The 22289-nt window shown below is 38.0% G+C and overlaps 1 protein-coding gene and 1 long non-coding RNA gene across 2 annotated transcripts; both read right to left on the bottom strand.

The window, feature by feature from the left end:
• Positions 1–4007: 4007 nt before the first annotated feature.
• Positions 4008–19729, bottom strand: LOC134216658 (uncharacterized). The gene is made up of 8 exons (XM_062695509.1): positions 19417–19729; positions 14766–15004; positions 5543–5688; positions 5196–5466; positions 4763–4924; positions 4583–4700; positions 4403–4521; positions 4008–4262 (listed from the first exon to the last, which is right to left on the bottom strand). The coding sequence occupies exons 1-8, from the start codon at positions 19472–19474 to the stop codon at positions 4008–4010; spliced, it is 1368 nt and encodes a 455-aa protein (XP_062551493.1). The 5' UTR covers positions 19475–19729.
• On the bottom strand, positions 12875–13630 carry LOC134217607 (uncharacterized). The gene is made up of 2 exons (XR_009981109.1): positions 13358–13630; positions 12875–13298 (listed from the first exon to the last, which is right to left on the bottom strand). It is a non-coding gene; the product is annotated as an uncharacterized LOC134217607 (long non-coding RNA).
• Positions 19730–22289: the final 2560 nt, after the last annotated feature.

Genomic DNA, 22289 nt, shown 5'->3' with positions numbered 1-22289 from the left:
TAGAGTTGGTGAGTGACCTGTCAACTGCTGCATTCCTCACCGCTCTGCGAAGGTTCATCGCTCGCCGTGGATGTCCATCGCACATACATTCCGATAATGGAAAGAACTTCGAAGGAGCCCGCAATGAGCTTCACGAACTGTATCAGCTTCTGCAACGAGAGAAAGTATCCGGAACAATTACCACATTTTGCGCAAACCAAGAAATTCAGTGGCACATGACCCCACCGAAGGCCCCACATTTCGGTGGATTGTGGGAGGCTGCCGTTAAGGTGGCGAAAAAACATTTGTATCGTCAGCTCGGCAATGCAAAACTCTGCTTCGAGGACCTATCAACCGTATTGACCCAGATTGAGAGTGCAATGAATTCGCGTCCATTGACACCGCTTACGGAGGATCCCAATGACTTGGCCGTCCTCACTCCAGCCCATTTCCTTATCGGAACAACGTTTCTTGCACTTCCTGATACCGATGTCAGCCACATTCCGATCAGCCAATTGGATCATAAGCATGCCCTGCAGCACCGAGTTCAACAGTTCTGGCACCAGTGGAAGACCGAATATTTGCAGGAACTACAGAAGGAGAACAAGCACATCGTTCCAAACTCTGCAATCCAGCCTGGTAGGATGGTAGTCGTCGCTGATGAATTCCTAGCTCCAGTGAAGTGGCCTCTTGCCAGAATTGTCAACAGCATCGAAGGTCCAGATGGTCTCGTCCGAGTCGTTGATCTCCATACCAGCAAAGGAATCATCCGCCGTCCGATTACGAAGATATGTATGCTGCCATTTGAGGAAAAAACTAAAAATATCTGAAATGTAAACAATCTATAATTTGAATTCATAGTAGTAAGCTAGTAGGTAGTAGTAGTATAATATCATGAATGAAATTGTAGAATTTCAGGTGGCGGCGATGACAGTTCCCAAAGTCAATCGTTGCCTTAAAAGAAGGTATGCTCTAGGTATACTGGCAGCAATGACTGCCAGCATTATAGCAATGAGGAAATATTTCAGTTTTATAGCCTTTTGAATTATGATATGTTTCACAACGTAGGGTTAAAAAAGCGATGTATTCTAATAAAGCTATCAGTTAAAGTTGAACCGCCAAACCGTAAAGAATAAAGTGTCTTGAATACTCAAAGGTGAATTTTGTGGTGCCCAGTTTTCTCCGAAAGTGACCGTTGTGGATAGTGTCCGAACAATCCGTGTGTGTGACCCTAAAACCCGCCGGAAGCCACGATCCTGCCGTAACAATCATTGTATTCCCAAGGGTCCCCCCCCTTGGAAAAAAAATTTAAAACAAAAAAAAAAGTTTTTCCAAGAATGGTGGCAATGTATTTTGATAAATGCAAAAGCATGCAAAATGATCGAAAAAGTGTGATCTATACCCCTAAAGATCAGACGCCGGGTATTTTTTTAGATCTGGGTGTTTATCTTTGTTTAGTGCGGTCGAACAGTAAATTAATTAGTGCAAGATCAGTCGTGTTTCATACCGCACGCAGATTTTTTTCGAGATCCAGGTGTTTGGTTTTTATTTAGTGCGGTCAGAAAGTAAATAAATTGGTGCAAGATCGATGATCGTGTTTCATATCGGACGCAGATTTTTTTCGACATCTGGGTGTTTATTTTTGTATTGGGCGGTCGGAAAGCGAATTAATGAGTGTAAGATCGATCGTGTTTGATGTCAAACGATGAAGTTTATCGAGAGCCGAGTGTTTATTTTTGTTTGTTTTTACGGTCGAAAAGCAAATTAATTAGTCCAAGTGTTTCCAATTAGTGTTTCATATCGGATGCTGGATTTTTTTTAAAAAGATCCGGATGTTTGTCTTTGTTTAGTGCGGTCGAAAAGTAAATTAATTAGTGCAAAATTAGTCGTGTTTCAAATCGGACGCATATTTTTTTCGAGATCAAGGTGTTTATTTTTGTTTTGCGCTGTCGGAAAGCAAATAATTTGGTGCATGATCGATCGTGTTTCATATTAAACGCTTATTTTGTTTTAGATTCGGGTGTTTATTTTTGTTTATTGCGGTCGAAAAGTAAATTACTTAGTGCAAGATCGGACGCAGACATTTTTTGAGATCCGAGTGCTTATTTTTTTTTGTGCGGCCGAAAAACGAATTATTTAGTGCATGATCGGTCGTGCATCTCGGACGTAGATTCTTTTTTAGATTCAGGTGTTTATTTTTGTTTGATGTGGTTGGAAAACAAATTAATTAGATCGATTGTGTCTCATATCGAACGCACATTTTGCGGAGTGTAAGATTGGACGCGTTCATATGAGAACGAAAAAAAGTGTCGGAATCAAAGTTTGTACTATGTGCGGTCGGTAAATAAATAAATTAGTACATGATTGGACGCGTTTAAGACGAGCTCGGTGGACGGAGCTTATTTCGTGCTCCTAGGTGTTGGCGTACGATTCGAGAACGATTTCCTCCACGGCACCGCTTGCGCCTTCGTGTAACAGAGGTGTTCCTATAGTTCCAGGATGGCGTCTGTACTGGAGGTTTCTTCAGTTGTAACCGATGGTTTCAATGAAATAGCATTGGCTTCACCAAATGCACAATAATGGGCTAATTCCTTTATACCACATAACATAAGTGTAACTTCGAAGAGAAGTCGTAGCAAAAAGTTGGCCCCCTTTTGCTTCTCGCCAAAGTTGTATAACTGGTACGGGGAACATCGTTCTGTCATCTGAGAAAAGCGACACGGAACTAAAAAGTGGTTAAGCCCTGCATGGTCTAATAAATTAACTCGAAATTTGAATCACATTAATTGCATATTATTCGGCGATTCGGTCGCACGAAAAAAAAAAGTCTGTTATTTCACTTTGTATGCGGTACGTAGCCGTGTTTCGTTTTATTTTCTCATTGAATTCAATGAATTATGAGATAAAATATATGGTATTTTTAAGGTATCACAAATGATTATTTTCACCACATTAGGCATCCATTAGGCAACATAAATGTTATTGTTGAACGCTTTTGAGATTTATTCAGATCAAGGGCCTATTAAGTTAGTTCATGTTGATAGAAATACAATCTGACCTTAACCTTGACCTGTGCTCTTGAGATTGAGTGAGCATTACGAACACTGGTGAAGTATACAATTTTAATACCAACATTTGAAAAGGATTTTAAAATAAATTTTTCAAATGAACGAGGATGAACAACACTCTTAAGCGATCACGTATCCAAATAATCAATTGAAATAACTATAATGTTTGATTTGAAAGCACCCGCCACAGTCTGACTAAGCACCTGCCACTAAGTCAGACTGAGCCCCGGTGACTCATTACAGGAAAGTCCATCGTGGCAGCTGGGCTGTCAACGGCGTTTGGTGGTCATCCTACACACTTAATTTTTTTACTGAGCTCGGTTCACAAATTACCGATTTCTCAACAGCTGAGCTCTCGGTACTCACCTCGGTAATCAAATTCAAGTACCGAGTGCTCGGTACCTAAAGTTCATCGTTCAAACGTCAAAAATTACTGAGTTAATCTGTAAAATTTACTGTATATTCGGTAAAAAAATACCGAGTAACTCTGTCAATTCGTATGTCAAAAACATATCGTTTTACCGAGCTTTCAGTATTTTTTTTACATTGTTTTGTAATCGATTACCGTTGGTTCGGTAAATTTAAAAACAGTTTTTCGGTAATACCAGTAACCGTATATTTTTTTTTCAATGATATAATATAAATAAATAAACAATAGACATAATTTATTATGTTTGTTGATTTTATTTGTTCATTTTAATGCATCAAAATAGTTCACCTCGACCTTATATACTAATTTTATGTGCTACCAACAACCAAGTTTATAGGTATCAGCTTAAAATATTGAATTTTGCTCAACCAAATTCTATACTAATGTTATGTGCTTACAACAACCCTGTTTTATCTTAGAATACTTAAATTTTCTAATAACATTTTCAAAAGTTTTGGAGGTTTGTTCTTAAATCCTCTTGATTCTTAAAACTAGCCATTACCAATCTCGATTGGTATGATTCTAGACGATTATTTGATTGAACGATAAAATTTTTCCCCGGTGGTGGTCAGTGGTGTGATGTTCATCACTACTGCGAATATGAACGCATAGAACTGCTTGTTCTCGGGACTAATGTCGCAGTTGAATACATTAATTGCTTCGCAAAGGATTCGGAAACAATCAAGAATATTGGCTGCTATCTTGATAGTGCACTCCTTCCAGACGAATGTTCCAGCATTAATCCCTTCAGGTGGCATATTGTTGTACCCAACAGGATCGTCCATCTGTGGGTAAAGAAAGTAAAATGTATTTAAATAATATAAATAATTGTTTGTTCGTCTTAGAATACGTCCGATAGAAATAGTAATGTGAAAAAGCTAGTTTCGATTATAATCGGAATAAAATTGTCCAAGCTTCCGTTTACCTTGAGAATTTCAACAATTCCATCGAGAGGAGTTTTCTTGGTCCAAGAATCATTTTTTGAGCGCTTGACCCCACGAGACGGATTCTTAGCCCTAATGATAGCTAAAGTTCGTAAAAAATCTGAAATTGAATACAGTCCTCATAGTCCACATAGTCAATAAAAGTTGTTATGTAAAATTACCACTTTGAATGTGAAGAAACAAATCGCCATATTTTGCAAGAACTTTTTCTTGCAAATTTAAAAACTGTTCGCAGAAATTGTGCGCATCAGGATACATTTTAACGAAATCCATTGATATCTAAAAATTAGAAATTTTGTTGATTAGAATACAAACAATTTCAGATTGTTCCGAGTAGGTACCATGATTCCATCGAAGGCAGATGCTACCTGGTACAGCTTCAAGTATTCCTGGAAATCTTTGTTTTTACGGTATTTTTCACGATCTGAAAACGTTATCATCCACAATTCTTCTGCACGAGACTTGGTATTCGAATTTGGGCTGATGAATTTTAACTCGAGAATCTGAAATGGAAAATAAATTGTAACAATTTGAAAATATCAGTCTAATTAGCTAATATAATTATATCTTCTTTTTAATCAATGGCTCTACATTCAAACTGGAGCTTGCCGTACTTTCATCGTAATTAATTGAACAATACAAAGTAGTTAATTAATGATATGGAAGTAGTACTTCACGTAGAAGTAACACACACGAAATCATTAATTTAGTGTAATTAATTGATATTAAATCAATTTAATAATCTATCGAACTATAAAAGTGCCAGCTACTTACCAACTCCTCTATGTTGTCATCGGAATCTGTCACTTCTACCGGTAATTGCGCAAGCTGCTCGATCGACCTTGGCCTGTTAACCATTCGTTTGTCGGATTTCCTGGACATATACTCCATATGATAGTGAATACGTCCCGCGTGTCGATATTTTCCTCGGCCATGTGGGTAAAACCACAAAGCCTGGGGAACATCACGGTTCGTCGATCCTAGTACTGGGTATGTATTAACAAGCGAAACAGCTAACAAATTCTTGTGGAAGGTCGAAGGATGCCTGTAGAGCAACATTACATGATATTATGATGATGTATTTGATGTATAATGCAATAAAATCCAGTTTAGAAACCTACAATCCATAATTTAACTTCAGAAATTCGCAGAGTAATCGATTTATTTGATTCAACAGTTTGTCATTCGGGTTTATTTCTTCATTCAAAACTTCCATGATCTCATTTCCCGAAGGTGTTTTGCTGAAGATGATGTTTATGTCGATAGCCTAGAAGAAAATAAAATCCATGAACAATAAAAATTATTGTCAATTTATGGAAGATTTTTTTACTTAGGGTCAAAATCTTCACCTCGCTTAACTCTTAAGCGTTGCTTACTCATACGTTTGAAGGTGATTTAAGGCCTGAGCGGAGGTGAAGGAAACGGCCCTATAAGTTTGATACTTAATACTTTAATACTTAAAATTATATAAAATTCTTATCGTATCTGCCGATATCAATTTGAGAGACGGCAGTATTGCAATTGTGAGATGTACTGACATTCATAGAAAGAAGTTCGAACAAAGTATCATCGTTCAACAAAACGTATTTACCTACATAAATAAAAAAAATCTTAACCCAATGGAACTAAGAGGAATCATGGTATGGTGTCTTTAGACGGTTGGTTCTTTTTCGTAGAGAGTGCATTAAGTTTAAAATAAAAGTACGCCAACTTTTGTTATGATTAGGGTTCACAAGTTACATAAAGCTCTAAAATTAAAAGTTTGAACATTCAAAACTAAATTGTAGAACTGTCAAAGGAAAATGTTCACACTATTAAAAAAGAGTGAAATATTTTAATTTAGAATAATAACTAGCTCCCCAGTCCTCCCTCGCACTCTTCAATCTTTTTTCCCTTTTAAATTAAAACAATCAAATCGCATTGAATAGCTTTTAGTTTTTATTTCAATTATTTTTCTTCACTCACACGGTGTAAGCTGCAGCATCTCCCATAACACGGTGGGCAGCGGCCACTTTTCTACATATGCCTGGAATCCCAGACCCTGGCCAGAGTGGGGGTGCGTACCATCTAGCCAATTTTGGACATTGTGCCATAAATTTCCTGTAGGAAAAGAAAGGAAAACCATGCATAAATATCATAATAAGTATGAAGTCAACCAACTCCGGTACTTTAAGTTTTCATTTTGCTCACGCCGTGGCGCCGGAGTGGGTAACTGTTTTTGTGGATTAAAGCTTACGAGCTCCAGCGTTAACACTTGTTATATTCCTGTTTAGAAAATATGACCTACATACCTGCTGATTGGTGCGCCAAATATTTATCTGGAACTATAGGCCATGGACGATAAATGGATGAAAAATTCGCTGCAAAATAATAGAAAGCACTTAAGAATTTTCGTATGATAACACATTACCATGATCGCTTTTACTAGCGCTTTCTCAGAAAGGTTTATTTATTTGTGTGACTTACCTTCGGGTGGCAATCGGATGATCAACATCCCATCGATTCCTACGAGGATGGCCATTTCCTCTTTTCGGTTCAGGCTGTAGATGAAATTACCACACAGCAGCACAAATCAGCAAGTTCTCTCAGGTGGTGCTTGCTTCCAACGGAATTAAATGGTTAATCGAAATCGATGGATACTTAGTTGACGCCAATAAACTGTCTCGACAATTTAAATTAAATTTATATTTAACTTGAGTATTTAGTATCAGGTATCAGGTATCAGAACGTCGGCTCCAGGGGCACGTTCACCTCTATTCGGGAGATTTGTGCCATCGCCTTCACAGCCTTTCTCATCACGCACCTGACGGAAAAGGATGTGAACAAAAAGGAAAGGAATATGGATGGAAGAAAAATTGGAAGTTTGGGAAAGGTACCCTTGAAGAGGGCATACAACGTATACAACACGTACAAAAGCTCATAGCTCCTTACCACAACGGGTTATGAACAACAGAATACTTTGAAGGTTCAGGTTTCTGTAGTCAATTTCACTTAGTAAGTGTTTACCAAATATTTGGAAACGCAGTTGCGCATAAACTGGGCAGTTACATATCAGATGATAAGAAGTTCCATAATCGGATTCACAACCATCACAGACAAAGGATTCAACACGTTGAATATTTGCCATGTGATAGTTGAGTCGGCAGTGACCTGTCAAGGCCTCGACTAAGACACTGCAATTATGCAATTATGACAGATTTACTAAACAGCTTGCTACTATCGGAGATGGCTCTTGGATATGCAATTTAGTTTGACGACATGAATCTAAACTACTCCAATGCCGTTTGCGAGTGGAAGCCCAAGAGTTAATCAAAACCTTCACCCAACACTTAGATATCGGGATAGTTGGATTAGGACCAAGGTCATGTGATGCTCCAGTGCGAGCTAGCTCATTAGCCAATTCGTTTCCAGCTATGGAAGAATGGCCAGGTACCCATATAAGGTGCAATGTATTAACTGAATTCAGTTCCTCTATTTTTTATTCGACATGCGATTACTAACTTCGACCTTGAGTTGGCCGAAGCGAGGGCTTTGATAGCTGCTTGACTATCTGAACAGAAGTATATTACTTTTGCCCATTATGTGTTTCTGCAGTGCGGATTGCACTCCACACATAATGGCAAATATTTCCGCTTGAAAGACAGTGCAGTGTCTACCCAGTGAGTGGGACTGTTCCAATCTTAGCTCACGCGAGTAGACACCTGCACCCGCTCTACCTTCGAAGAGGGAGCCGTCAGTATAACAAACAATGCTGTCCGACATACTTCTCTCCAAATAGCCAGATGTCCACTCATCCCGCGAGGGGAATTGTGTTGAAAATGTCCTATAAGGGAAACTACTAGCGAGTGTGAGATCACTTGGAGCAAGGACTGTTCTGTCCCAATCAACCATGAGTTGTAACAACGAAGTGTGTGTAGAACTGCGGTTTACAGGATTCTCTTCCATGAAACCGAGAACCCATAATCGGTAAGTACAAGAAAGTGCTTCTTGTTTGAGATGTATGTGTAGTGGGACAACGTCGAGAAGAACCTCGAGAGCAGCCGTGGGAGTCGAAGAGAACGCACCAGTCATTGCCATTAGGCACATCCTTTGAAGATGGCCTAATTTAGACTGAATTGTCCTCACTTCACCTTTTGCCACCACACAAGACATCCATAAGCCAAAATTGGTCGTACAACTGTTGTGTAAATCCATTTGATATATTTGGGTTTAAGACCCCAAGTTTTACCACAAGTTCGTCGGCATTGACCGAAAGCCATACACGCCTTTTTGACTCTGAACTCAATGTTAGGAGTCCAGGAGAGCTTGGAATCAAGAATTAGTCCCACATACTTTACCTGATCCGTTACATTGATTTCAGAGTCAAAAAGATGTAATGGGCGAATACCATTACGGTTACGTTTTTCCGTGAAAAGTACAATAGATGTTTTATTCGGATTAACCGAAAGGCCATATTGGCGACACCAACTTTCGACTGCCTGAAGAGCATTTTGCATCAGGTCGAATAAAGTAGTAATACACAAACCGGCTATTAATATTAGATAGTCGTCGGCAAATCCATAGGTAGGAAAACCGCCATTATTGAGTAATCTCAATAGCGTGTCTGCAACGAGGTTCCACAAAGTGGAGATAATACTCCCCTTGAGGGCAGCCACAGACACTTAATTTCCTAATCGCTGCTTGACGTAATGTCGAGTAGAGATGTCGGTTTTAAGCATCTGGTGAATCCATTTGGTAATTATATTAGGTAGCCCATGACAACGTGCGGCTTCCAATATTGCATCGAAAGACACGTTGTCAAAAGCACCCTCAATATCTAAAAACGCACCCAAGCATGATTGCTTTTGAGCAAATGCTTTTTCGATGTCGTAGACAACCTTGTGTAGAAGAGTCACGGTGGACTTTCCAGATTGGTAAGCATGTTGATTAACATGAAGAGGCATGTTTGCCAAACAGTCATCACGAATGTGATGATCGATAATACGTTCTAAGCATTTCAGAAGAAATGAGGTCAGACTGATGGGTCTAAAACTCTTCGCTTCTTCATACGAAGCACGTCCTCCTTTTGGGATAAACTTTACAGTGACATCCCGCCAGGATATGGGAATATACCCAGTAGCAAAACTGCATACTAAAAGTTTTTTCAAAACATGTTTGATATGCTCAAAACCCTTCTGAAGAAGAACAGGATAGATCCCATCTTCCCCTGGAGATTTGTAAGGAGCAAAACTATTAAGAGCCCATTGAATCGATTCAGTAGTTATGATTCTACGAGCCTGAGCCCAAGACCCATAACTACATGAAAAGACATCAGGAACATCCGAAGATGCTATATCTACACATCCATTTGATACACAAATAAGTGCTCTAACGCTTCTTCGTCAGAAGAAGTGTAGTCGCCATTTGGCTTGCGAATTTCGCCAACTTGGAAATCCTTGGATCTCGCAAGAATTTTGTTCAATCGAGTGGCTTCACTCAAATTGGAAACATTTGCACAAAGGTTTTTCCAGCCGAATCGTTCAGCAGATCGTAGAGCCTTCTTGTAAGCTTTGCGAGCCAACTTGAAAGAATCCGTCCCTGCTGAATGGCGTCTGTTCCAACTCCTTCTACACTGCTTCCTGAGCTTAGCCAAATCGGAATTCCACCACGGGGTTCCTCTTGAGGTTTTCACAGAACGCAAGGGGCAAGCTTCTTCAAAAGCTTCCACGATATGCAACGTTGTAGTATCAACGGCATCATCCAAGTCGGTAGGAGTTTCAATAGATGGTAGATATCCATGAAATTTTGTCGAGAGCAACTCTGTATAGAGATCCCAGTTGGTTGAACGGGGATTTCTAAAACGCAAGGTCTGCGAAGAAACATTCAACTGATCAAAATAGATGTAGCGATGGTCAGATATGGATTCCTCATCTGACACATGCCAATTCGTCAACTCGTGACTGATTCTATTGGAGCAGAGAGTTATGTCTAATACTTCTGCTCTATTAGATACCATAAAGGTTGGGCGATTGCCTATGTTAAGTAAACCAAGTTCGGTACTACTTAAGTATTCCATCAAGCTGGAGCCTCTCAGATTGATATCCGAGCTACCCCAGATGATGTGATGAGCATTAGCATCACTACCGACAATTAGCGGAAGGCCTTTTGACGTGCAATAACTGACCACTTGTTTGAAAGCATCCGTAGGGGATGGTTCATCATGTGGTAAATAAACCGAACAATAGACGTATTTCCTGACGGGGATCCGCCAGTTGCATCAATTGTGACAGCACATACATCTCTGGTTGTTAGTTCAGAGATAAGTGTAGCAACGATAGCGTTGTTAACAAGTATACATGCACGCGGCACTGATCGAGAGTTTGCCATTTCATTACTGAAAGCAGCAAAAACCGGGGTCACTAGGTTACCTAGGTAAAAGCTACCCTTGCGAAAATAGGGTTCCTGCACCAAAGCCACTTGGGATTTGCCATTTTGCATAAGTCTACAAAGATTAATCGTTGCTGTTCTTTTGTGCTGAAGATTGATTTGAGCTATCCTAACTGTAGCCATTGCGAATTACGATAATACACTCCACAACTTCAACATTTATGTGAACAGCAACGATGAAACCAAGTCGGTATCGTATCAAGATCAAGAACGTCAAAGACGAAACACAGAGTACACTGTGAAAAACGCATAAAGCGAATCCATATAGGTGACAATTAGATAAAAAACTAAATAAAAACATACTCATAATCCCACCCTTATTTAACCTCAAGTTGAGATTGAATAAGAGTAGCTGATTATTCCGGAGAAGCAAAAAGTCAACTACGCCATAGCTCCGGTTAGCGCAATAAGGGCTCAATACTGTGAAGGGTGCTCTGGTGCTTCACAGGCTCCGTTAGCGATTAGGTTCATTTTAGACCCCCTTAACCATTCATTCATAGGCACGGTAAGCATAAAGCCGCATCACACCAAGAATTAGGAGTCACCTGTATGGTGGACTTTTACCACTGGAACAGGCAATCCGTAGCGTTATTCTTAGCCAGACAACCGGCTGCCGACACCACACGGCTATCTAGGCTGTTCGTGGAGAGAAGTTGACATTGACTTTACGTCAACTCTCAATGTGGCCGAACAGCCGTTAAAAGTCAACCAACTCCGGTACTTTAAGTTTTCATTTTTGCTCACGCCGTGGCGCCGGAGTGGGTAACTGTTTTTGTGGATTAAAGCTTATGAGCTCCAGCGTTAACACTTGTTATATTCTGTTTAGAAAATATGACCTACATACCTGCTGATTGGTGCGCCAAATATGTATCTGGAACTATAGGCCATGGACGATAAATGGATGAAAAATTCGCTGCAAAATAATAGAAAGCACTTAAGAATTTTCGTATGATAACACATTACCATGATCGCTTTTACTAGCGCTTTCTCAGGAAGGTTTATTTATTTGTGTGACTTACCTTCGGGTGGCAATCGGATGATCAACATCCCATCGATTCCTACGAGGATGGCCATTTCCTCTTTTCGGTTCAGGCTGTAGATGAAATTACCACACAGCAGCACAAATCAGCAAGTTCTCTCAGGTGGTGCTCGCTTCCAACGGAATTAAATGGTTAATCGAAATCGATGGATACTTAGTTGACGCCAATAAACTGTCTCGACAATTTAAATTAAATTTATATTTAACTTGAGTATTTAGTATACTACTACGTATACGATAAAGGTGCACTCAAACTAAATTGTTGTTGTCGGCTGAGCGCTGGCTACTGAGCTATGACTATGGGCGTCTTCTATATACGCTGGTGGCCAAAAATTGTTTTTACAAATGAAATGACATATGTATTAAGAAATGATTTGGTTCGCAATATTTTTAATTTAAAAAAAGATATTACTTGTATTGCATTAAACCATGTAATTAATCATATTAAGTAAAACAAGAGAATATTTAAAATCCTAGAGCTTGATTATTCTGATAAATACATTTTGTATTCAATGAATCTTAATTTTAATTGATTATTATTTAAGTAACAATTTTATTAATGAATAATCCACAAGCGAAACTAAGCATTACATGGTTACATTCCTAACCCATCTTTTATTTTGCCCACCCGACATTCTATAGTGACTATGGAACTGAAGAAATCTCGAGTAACATATGATTACACACAAAAAAATCGTTGGTAGAATTAAAAGAGACGTTGGTAAAATTAAGAAAATCAGTTAGTGATTTTCAGTAGAAAGTAAAAGATTGTTAAAACCACAATTGAAAAATGTCACTTCGGTAACCACTTTGACAAGAGCCAACCTTTCAAAGTAACATTTTTCTCTCAAAACTAAGAATGTATTTTACTTTTAAAATAACATTTTCTTCTTGAAATTAAATGTGTATTTTACATTAAAATTAACAGTCATACTTTCAGAACAACAAATGTTGTGCATTTCCAATTTCAATCAAAACAATTAAAATAAATTTCTTCATATTTATAAAAATAATATTTATTGTATATTTCCTGTACTTTACTGTTCAATACCGGGTTCTAGACTGGCATTCTATTGCGCCGGAATTGCGGTGCTGTTGCGATGGTAATGCCACTGTTTTCCGGTGATCACGCATAACATGTTCCACAGGTGTCATGCGGTGTCAGCTTGATCTCTTTTGTTTCTCCGGTCGTACTAGTTGTGATAGCAGAAGCATGTCAAACGGCGGACGCTGGTAAGCTGGTCCCACGACAAAGGCCACCGTCCGCGGTGCCGTACTGATTTAATGTTCTCCTCCCTTTTCCGGTTCTCTTTATGGCAAACTTTCAGCAGATTTAGTTTGCCTTTTTTTTCGCACGAGACCCTGCCTGTTTTCCTGGGATCGTCTGTTTTGGAGGGTGAAGAATCATTGATCTGAATAAAGTTATAATAATTAGCATTTTGATGTAATTAATAAATTACAAACTACGAACCAGCTGCACCAGGAGCTGCACACTCTGTAGCCAAATCGACGGAACCGCTTACTGGAATGCTGGATGAGAAAACTTTGTCGGGTGCTGTACTGTGCTGTATAACGGCGATAAGCAGCCTTCAGTGACTCTCTGCTAATCAATTTGTAGAACTAGCTTTGTGGTAGGACTATTTTAGCGCCTCAAGGTCCAGGGTTCTGAGCAAATGTGGCCATTTATAATCTCCCGAAAAACATAAACGCGCTTACAAACTTTTCAACAATTTTTTCGCAACTCACTGACAGATAGTCGTAAGTTGCCAGTTACATTTTTCTTCCTGCCAGTGTTGCCAAAAATGTGAAATGTTAAAGTTTGATTAAATATTTTACAATTTTCGTTTTAAGTATTTTCACTGTTAAAATAAAAATTTCAAACTGGAGAAAAACTTTCAAATCAATCAATTTATCAATCGAATGAAATGTTTTAGCTCTTAAAAACACAACATTTTCCTTATTGTCAAAATAAGATGTTGAAAATGTTGGAATCCCAACTTTTTTTTGCTCTGTGTATAGACGAAAAGCCAACAATGGGCCTTTTCACGAGACGTTTAAAAACAGCTGATTTTATCGTCAATTGACAGTTCTTCTATGAAAGTGACAGCTTCAGGATTGCGGGCCTGTTCAGCGGTTGTGAACAAGTGCAGCCTCGGCAGTGTCACATGAAAAGGCCTATGCTGAACCGAGAAAAATGAGGTTCAACTTTTCAGCAACAACAGCAAATTTAGATTAATTGAAAACTTTTCGAAATCTACACAATTTCAGCTTAAACAAAATAATTCATGAGACGTTCACTCAAAATAGCAATAAATGTGTTTCTTAAGAAATATCAAGAACGGAGTTTCACCTAGCATGAAGAATCATTTACGATTTCTGTAAAAGCTAGAAAACCAAAAATCATGGTTTTGGTTTATAAGCCGTAATCATATTTTACGTGAGAAATGCTTTTTTGTGGAGTAGTGATTTGAGGATTTGACAGTAACGGTTTTTTGCTTTTTTGTGTGCACAACTACTCCGGTTTATTTGTTTCACACAACGGTCCCATACGCCTGTCACTGGCGAACAAAGCTCGTGTACTCTGCATCGAAGCTTAGAACCAGTGTTAGAGCGCAATCGTTAATGCGAACATTTTTATATTCTCTCAAATTTCCGAGCAAGATCGATTTAAAAAATAATATCCGATATAAATAAATAAATAAATAAAGTGGGTAGGACAAGGGGTGGAAAGAAAAGTGGTGCAATTATGTGGTGGATCTGATTTTATGAGATAATTATTTATCCATCATAAAAGTGCCTATCCATAACAAGAATTTTGATTATGTAAATCGAAGAAAGTTACAATATTTTTGATGTTCTAGTAAAAAGTAATTAGGTACCTGTTCCAGTAAAATCCCGCGGTATGGGTTTTCTGATGGTCCTCCGTTACCCTCGCCGTTACCATTATCCGAAATGGAAAGTGGATCGCCTTCCTCCAGTTCTTCAATTATTGGATTGTTCATATAGTCTTTTTGTATTTTTTGGATAGTCTTAATAAGCTTTGTTTTAAGTCGTAGTCGTGTGAAGTCCTGTTCATCAAGATCCAGAAAGGTCTCCACGTCGTCAATGCCTTCATTTACTAGAATAATAATAAAAAAAAACAAAATAAGTTTTTATATACTGAAACTAAAAATATGATAGGGGGAATGACGGCTTTGTTCTATTATTGTCAGGGGGGTTTTTCATGGCTGATTCTGCTCAAATTTGGCCTAAACATTCTTTGCGTATCAAAGAATATTGTGGCCAAATTTCATAAAATTTGGTCGACAAAAACCCCCCTGACAATAATAGAATAAAACCTGCCAAAGCCGTCTTTCCCCCTACTATTTTGAAATATAATATCACTGGCAAAAATCCAATCCTATTATTTATGTGTGGCGCACATAAATTTTGACTGTAGCATTTCCCACATAATGGTTATATGAATTCATGAATGTTATTATGTGGAAACACCCTGGGAAACACACATTAACTAATAACAGAATTCTGGCAACGATTGCAAATTCTTATATATGAGAAAAAGTAATTGTAGTCACATAGAAAGTCACTTACATAATTCCTTGATGCTAAATATCATACAAATAAAAAAATCACCTACAGCTCAAATCACACATAATTTAAAATAAATATTAAGGGTCTGTCTCAATTGGATAATTAAACTGAAATTAAACTTAAAAGTGACATTTCAATAATTATCAAATAACCCTGCTCGCAGAGCAAGATTACTTTTGACAGATATCGAATCATTTTCCATCGATGTCCTATTGGGTAGCACCAGCCATTCTTGTAACGGGGTGATTTTTTAATTTTCGAACTGTCACTTTTAAGTTTAATTCTCCAAATGAGACAGACCCTAAACAACAAAAACTGATTGATATCGAAAATAAGCTCTTTTGAAATGCTTTACGATAAATGTGACTTCAAAGTTTATTATTATGGGCCTTTTCAAGAGACGTTTAAAACAGCTGATTTTATCGTCAACTGAAAGTTTTTCTATGAAAGTGACAGCTTCAGGATTGCGGGTCTGTTCAGCGGTTGTAAACAGTCCTGCAGTCTCGGCACTGTCACATGAAAAGGCCTATAATGATCCTCGTTTTACGTCTCTTTGAGGATGAGCTCCTTTATTTTTTATTTTGGTACCAGAAACAAAATTCAAACAAACGCGAAGTGTTAATGAATATTAATAATAAATTAATAAAATAATATTTCCGAACAAATCAATTTCTCAAATACCTAACATATAGCTTAATATTTGCCTGAAACCAACTGTTAGTAAGTTCGGTAAATTTATGGATAAGGTAAATACTTTTTCTGAATGTTGTTGCCCTTCAGGTTGATTTTATTGATTTGGATATTTCTCAATCATTCTAGGAAACTATTTGGGTGATACCGGCGATACGGACGATACAGTGAACAGGGAACAGTGATCTGATATTGTATTCAGCACCGCCATCTGGTAATAAGTTGCAGTCAATGTTGCAGTGCTTAATAGTATAATAATGAATTTAAAATCATGTTACTTCCCGAGCAGGAGCGACGACCTCGATAACAGAAATTGGTATAAACTTGCCTTGCATAAGAAGTAAAATACCAAAAAATAATACCAAAAACTTATATGCAGAATACTTGAGGCAGAACATGGTTAGGTATTTCAATACCAAACGAATAATAATTATTTATGCATTTGGTATTCAAATTCAACTTAATAACTGAGTTTGTTATGGCTTAAGTATTGTGCATATTAGTTTTTGTATTATTCCTTTAGTATTTTATCTCTTATGCAAGGCTAGTTCATAACAGAGTATGGTATCAATAACAAAATGAGGTATTATTGAGGTAATTTCTCCTGCTCGGGTTATCTGTAAAATGTTGATACAAAGCCATATGAAAAGATATGTGATAAAAGTAGATTATAAGAATAATTACCTTAAGTGAAGTGTTTTTATCGAGCCGGTTTTCTATACAATGTGACTAGTAATCCATGTTGAAGATTCTCCTGGATATGTACTTCTTCTCGATATTGAACGCTTTCCAAAATGAGAATGTAGTGTGTTCAAAATATTGTCTATTCCAATGAGTATATCTTCGTTGGACACTTCAACTTCATATGCTTGTAGAAAAGTGTTATATGTTGTGGTGTTGCATTTTCTCAACTGTAGATGCATATGTCCGTCAACTTCCACGATGTATTTGACAATTCCATAGGAAGGATACACCATATTATCGTGAACTCGAAGTGCTACGATGACATTTTTTCTGAACTCCACTCCATTGATCATCATAGATCCTGGACAATATACTAATGTTTTCGAATCATTTAAATTCAGCGTTTCCTCGCTAATCCATTTTCCAGATTTATAAAGTATGCGGTCTCGGAATGGGTTCTCCATTATTTCTAAAGTCATTTTAAAGCATTGACGTTGTGCTAAGCTTTTGCATATATTTTAAAAATTACGGCAGTTTACAGTTTGATTTTTTGCTGCCTTGTTTTTTTGTTCGAATGGTAAGCAATTGAATTGCTTAACAGGGCCACTTCGTCTGATGCACTCAGCGTAATGCTGCAAGTGATGACTTTTATTGATGCGTCGTTCAAAATGATCATAAAATAGATCATCGAAAAGCCGCAAGTGCTCATCCAACCAGATTAACATGTTCTCTGACACGACAGGTGAAAACAAGATCCTTGTGGTGTTGATGAAATGTCGAATCATCGTCATATATTTACAGTCCTCCGGAACCTTGTGGCCAAATAAGAAAGGGAACGCTCTTAGCAGTAAAATGTTCTGTACTGCTGTTTGTCTTAACTTGTGTTTGGTTGGGTGAGCAAGCATCTCGTTTGAAATATTGGCCATGGGTCGATTTTTACGGTCCACATAACCGTAAGAAAAAGTACTTATTCGTTGGTTAATGAACGATTTTGGGAATCCCAATTCTCTTGAATATTGAGCCAGAATAAGTGACACGGTAAGTGGAATAACTCCTTCCGCCAGGTCATGCATTACATCTAACGACCAATTTTCGGTTATGTGATAATTTGCTAGTTGGTTCAAAATTGAGCCTCCTGCTTTTAATCCACATTGCGATGGATTCAATGTTCCTGCTTGGACAGCTTCCAAATTTTTGTTGTACCATTCGCGAGTTCGATAAGGAAATTTCTTCAATGGATCTTCATGGAACATTGGTCTAGGGATGGTACACATTCTACAGAAAATCTGGCGCTCGGGCTAAATAGGCCAAAAACGTCATGAACTGCGAGAGTATCACCACAAAACATGGTGACGATAGCTCTCATTTCGAACTTCTGCGATCCGTAGTAGACTATTACGCTATTACTCCACTTTCCAGTTTCTTCAAATCAGATATTAGAGGTTCCATCAAATGATTGTATCCGATTTTTTTGGCTGTACTCGACAAAGCATAAATCAGAGGGAAGATTGCTCGAGGAGAACTATTATATTTTTCTGGAAAGTTCTGTATTTTGAACGTACAACTGCACAGTTTGTTTTTCCCTGCACGCGAGCTCAGTGCGTTTCCCAGTTCAACATCATCCTGGTATATGGATAACCGGATAGCATCAGGATGTGTTTGGAATATTTCGTTCTTTTGATAGGTTGCACCATCCCTAAATGAACAGTACTCCTTCAGGCCCAGTGTTCGAACCATTTCTTGTTCACTTTGAAGTAAAGCACGATTGGAGGATTTCGAAAAATGAGTTTTAGTGTTTCAAGTATCGGCACGTATTGGAATGTTTCGTTTATCCTTTTTGCACCGAACTCCAGATGCATGGCATATACTAGTTTTAACGCCAACACATTTTTCTTGAGGCTCCGGTATATTTGTAGCCAAAGTTTTAGAAATGCTTTCTGGCGAGGGAAAGTCTTTACATTTTCAAATAAATTGACGTTTTGAAACTTGCAAGGAAACAACTTGGTCGATTCTATACCGCAATCAATATTTTGTGTTTTCAAAAACGATTAAACTTTCCGTTCGTGAAACTCCGAAAGTTGATAAATAAGGTTCTCAAATATGTTTACAGCTTCCGAAATTTTTGATTAGGGCAATCCGACGTCGGAAGTTAGCCGACAGATACTGAACGAAGCAATTCGTTTCAACTCTTCGAGTGCCATACCGTCTGCATCTTCAGATGCAACTCGATCACCATGGTCATCCTCAATCAAAACTGACTCGAAGGGAGGATCGTCATTGAGTCTCTCAGAACTGATTGCAGCGCTTATTTGACCAGAAGGGTGCTTCTCTTTTATGTGCCGTTTCAATGACGACCAATGGGTGTATCTTACGACACCTCCGGAAAATGTGCAGTCAAAAAAAGTGGAATCGGAGGAAAAATCGCCATTTTGAATGTGCCATCCAATGTGATGGCCCAATCCATCAAGGTAACCCGGGACATGGCGGCGGCAGAAAAAACATACTAATGGGTCAGCCATTTTGCTGTAATTTAAAAAACGAAGAATAAATTATATTTTTACTTACGGAATAGATCGGCGACGCTGTTGTCCACCTTCATCAGGCTTTCCAAAATTACCTCCATTTTACTTATAACTGCTGTATTTCAATTATTCTTCGAGATAGAAACACGCGACACAATCGAAAACCTGCAGCAACTTCACCACAGAATGAGTTTGATTTGATTGTTTTAAAATGGCGTCGCTTCAGTCGCAACCCGAGACCTCGTTACACATATTGACGAGTACTCGGTAAAGCACATATTTTTGCGGAATACTCGCTATTAAAAATTACCGATCAAGGAAAAAGTAACGATATCTTTTAGAAAGCAAAACAGATTGGTAATTATTATTACTGAGGTCAGTATTTTGATTTTATTTTACCGATTCATCGGTAATTGCAATTGCAGAAATCGGTATAATTCTAAAATTTTACTGATCTCTCGGTAATAATTTGAGTTTACAGAACAAAATCGGTAAAAAATATTACCGAGGTGGAATCAGAGTTTTAAGTGTGTATTAGGCTTTCTGCGATCGTGTACGCACACGCACTTTTCACTCACACTTTCATTCAGTTTGTTTGCAACCACGAGCAGCTGTCACGGCAAAATCAAATGGGATTGTTTGCAACCACGAACCGTGCGTTCGTGTTGGTAAGAAATGTCGGCGAGACCCTAATGGAGGAAGTCAGAGTAGACGCGACAAAGAAGTTTGACAGTTTATTGATAATAATTATTATTCCTTCACGTGAGTTGCAGTTGCAACCACAGAAATGCTAATAGATTACTAATTTCCAGTTGGAATACCGTGAATAATCAAAATTCGGACACACTCAAACTTCGGACGTTTCAATTCGTATGGGAAATTTTCTGAAATGTTTCATCGAAATGTTTCGTCAAGCTGGATCGGAAAGACTAATAGTTTTCGCTTGTTTAGTATAGTTACATTTTAATAAGACATGTTAAATCAACGCTACGAAATGTTTAAAAGACAGTCTGAGCTGTGCAGTGAAAATTCTTCTTAATCATTCTTCCCGGTACTGTGTAATCAGGTGTCCGAAGTTTGAATCTTTGTGTCCGAAATATGAATCCAGCCCCTGCCGGTGTCCGAGGTTTGAATCAAACAGAAGCCGGACATTTTCATAAATTGCAAACATTCTTCGCAAAATCTTGCACATATTAAATTCGTAGTTCAAAGATGAATACTGTACTTAGTGCAATGGTGATTTAAACGGTGTGATTAAAATGTGAGTTAACAGGATGATTGTATTTCAGAAAGTGCTTAAGCGTCCGAAGTTTGAGTTTGCACGGTATAGTGATATAAAAGAAGAAGCTTGCGATGCTCTTACGAGATCGACGAATCTACCGAAACCGTCTGCTAAACTATTAGCAATTGTTCAATAGCAAATATTATCATACATCAATATTGTATGTAACCTAGACTGATTCAAATTTTGACTTTTTCGCTCCCCTGTGCTTAAACGATTACATTTGCTATTTTAACAATCATCCTAAATTTTTAGCTAATCATACGTTTGTATGAAAATCGATATGAAAACAGTAACTTTTGGGTAAACCGTTCCACAACGCTTCCCATTAAGCTTCAAAAACGTATGAATACATCGACTACAAAAGCAAACGAGCAGATTTAGCAAGGAAGCAGCTCGTCTTTGTTACGAATCAATTTGATGCTTACAAGAAAAGTTATTAAGGAAACACTGAATCGTGGGAAATTTAATTTAACACGTAAAAGAATAACATCAATATCAATAATGAGCATTTTTGTTTTCTATATAACTTTGCTTACAAAAGTCAAATCGCTTCGCAACAACAACTGTATTTCAGCTTAGGAACTGTTTAATGCAGTCGACGCGTTTCTTATATTCTAATAGTTCATGGGCCACCTCACGGAACGATCTTTTACATCAATAGCGATTTCCATAGTAATTTTCATACAAACTTCAAATGACGCGTGCACAATCAAATTACATCCAAATTAGCTAAAAATTTAGGAGGTTTAATTAAATAGCAAATGCAATCGTTTAAGCATCGGGTTGCAAAAAAGTCAAAATTTGAATCACTCTAGTAACACACTGAAATCGGTTTTAACGCGGAGGATATGGGCCGCGTAAATTAAAACAACGTAAAATCCGCGTAAATCCCAAAATATGTCTGAATGAACAGCGGAAATCCCAAAATTTTAGTGAAAAAAATCCCATAAAATGCGATTCGTGTAGAAAAAGCCAATATAGAAAAGACAGACGTAGTTCTATGTCAAAAGAGTGACTTTTTCACGGTAGGAATAATATTAACTTAAATACAGTACCCATTAATGGGTTAAGTCATCTCATCGTGTAAGGTTTGATTGTGTTTACTATATTTTTTTCCGTGTTTCGAAAGTGAACTGGTATAATGCCTTTGACATTACGATGTTCTCTATACCACCTCTGAATCTGTACTTGGGTACAACTTTTTGAACCCGAGTTACACATATGTTATGTGTTTATACGCACTTGTTTTCTGGTGAGCAAGTGCTACCATCTAGTTTTGAGAACAGATAGTTCATTTTCGAAGCAATCTGTAAGGTCAACAGTACCAGAGAATTTTCTTAAGGTAATTCGCCATAGTTATGAGATTGGTCTAAAGAGGGCTTGTCAGATTAGAAAATCAGGGATCCGATGCCTTCAAGCGATACTGAAATAGCCGTTTCGTTCTTTCTGGTTCTATATCTCAAGCAAGTTGGAAGTGCGCGGCGCGTTAAAATTCGAGTGTTAGTGATTTTACAATTCTAATATGTTGGAAACTTAAGTAATTCTTTTTCTTATCTTTTAGTGTCAATGGTTGGTCCTTAAAAGTTAGAGGATAATAAATAGTGGGCCTTTTTACGTCCTTTAAGCTAAAC

This window comes from Armigeres subalbatus, chromosome 2 (assembly GCF_024139115.2).
Source record: "Armigeres subalbatus isolate Guangzhou_Male chromosome 2, GZ_Asu_2, whole genome shotgun sequence".
Lineage (NCBI taxonomy): Eukaryota > Metazoa > Arthropoda > Insecta > Diptera > Culicidae > Armigeres > Armigeres subalbatus.
This window is presented reverse-complemented; position numbering and strand designations above follow the sequence as displayed.

Excerpts from the sequence above, each read along its gene's own strand:
- LOC134216658 (XM_062695509.1), bottom strand. The coding sequence starts at position 19,474 with ATGGAGGTAATTTTGGAAAGCCTGATGAAGGTGGACAACAGCGTCGCC. Across the intron at positions 15,005-19,416 it reads CAGCGTCGCCGATCTATTCC|TAAATGAAGGCATTGACGAC; the intron begins GTAAGTAAAAAT and ends TTATTATTCTAG. Across the intron at positions 4,925-5,195 it reads ATGACAACATAGAGGAGTTG|ATTCTCGAGTTAAAATTCAT; the intron begins GTAAGTAGCTGG and ends TTTCCATTTCAG.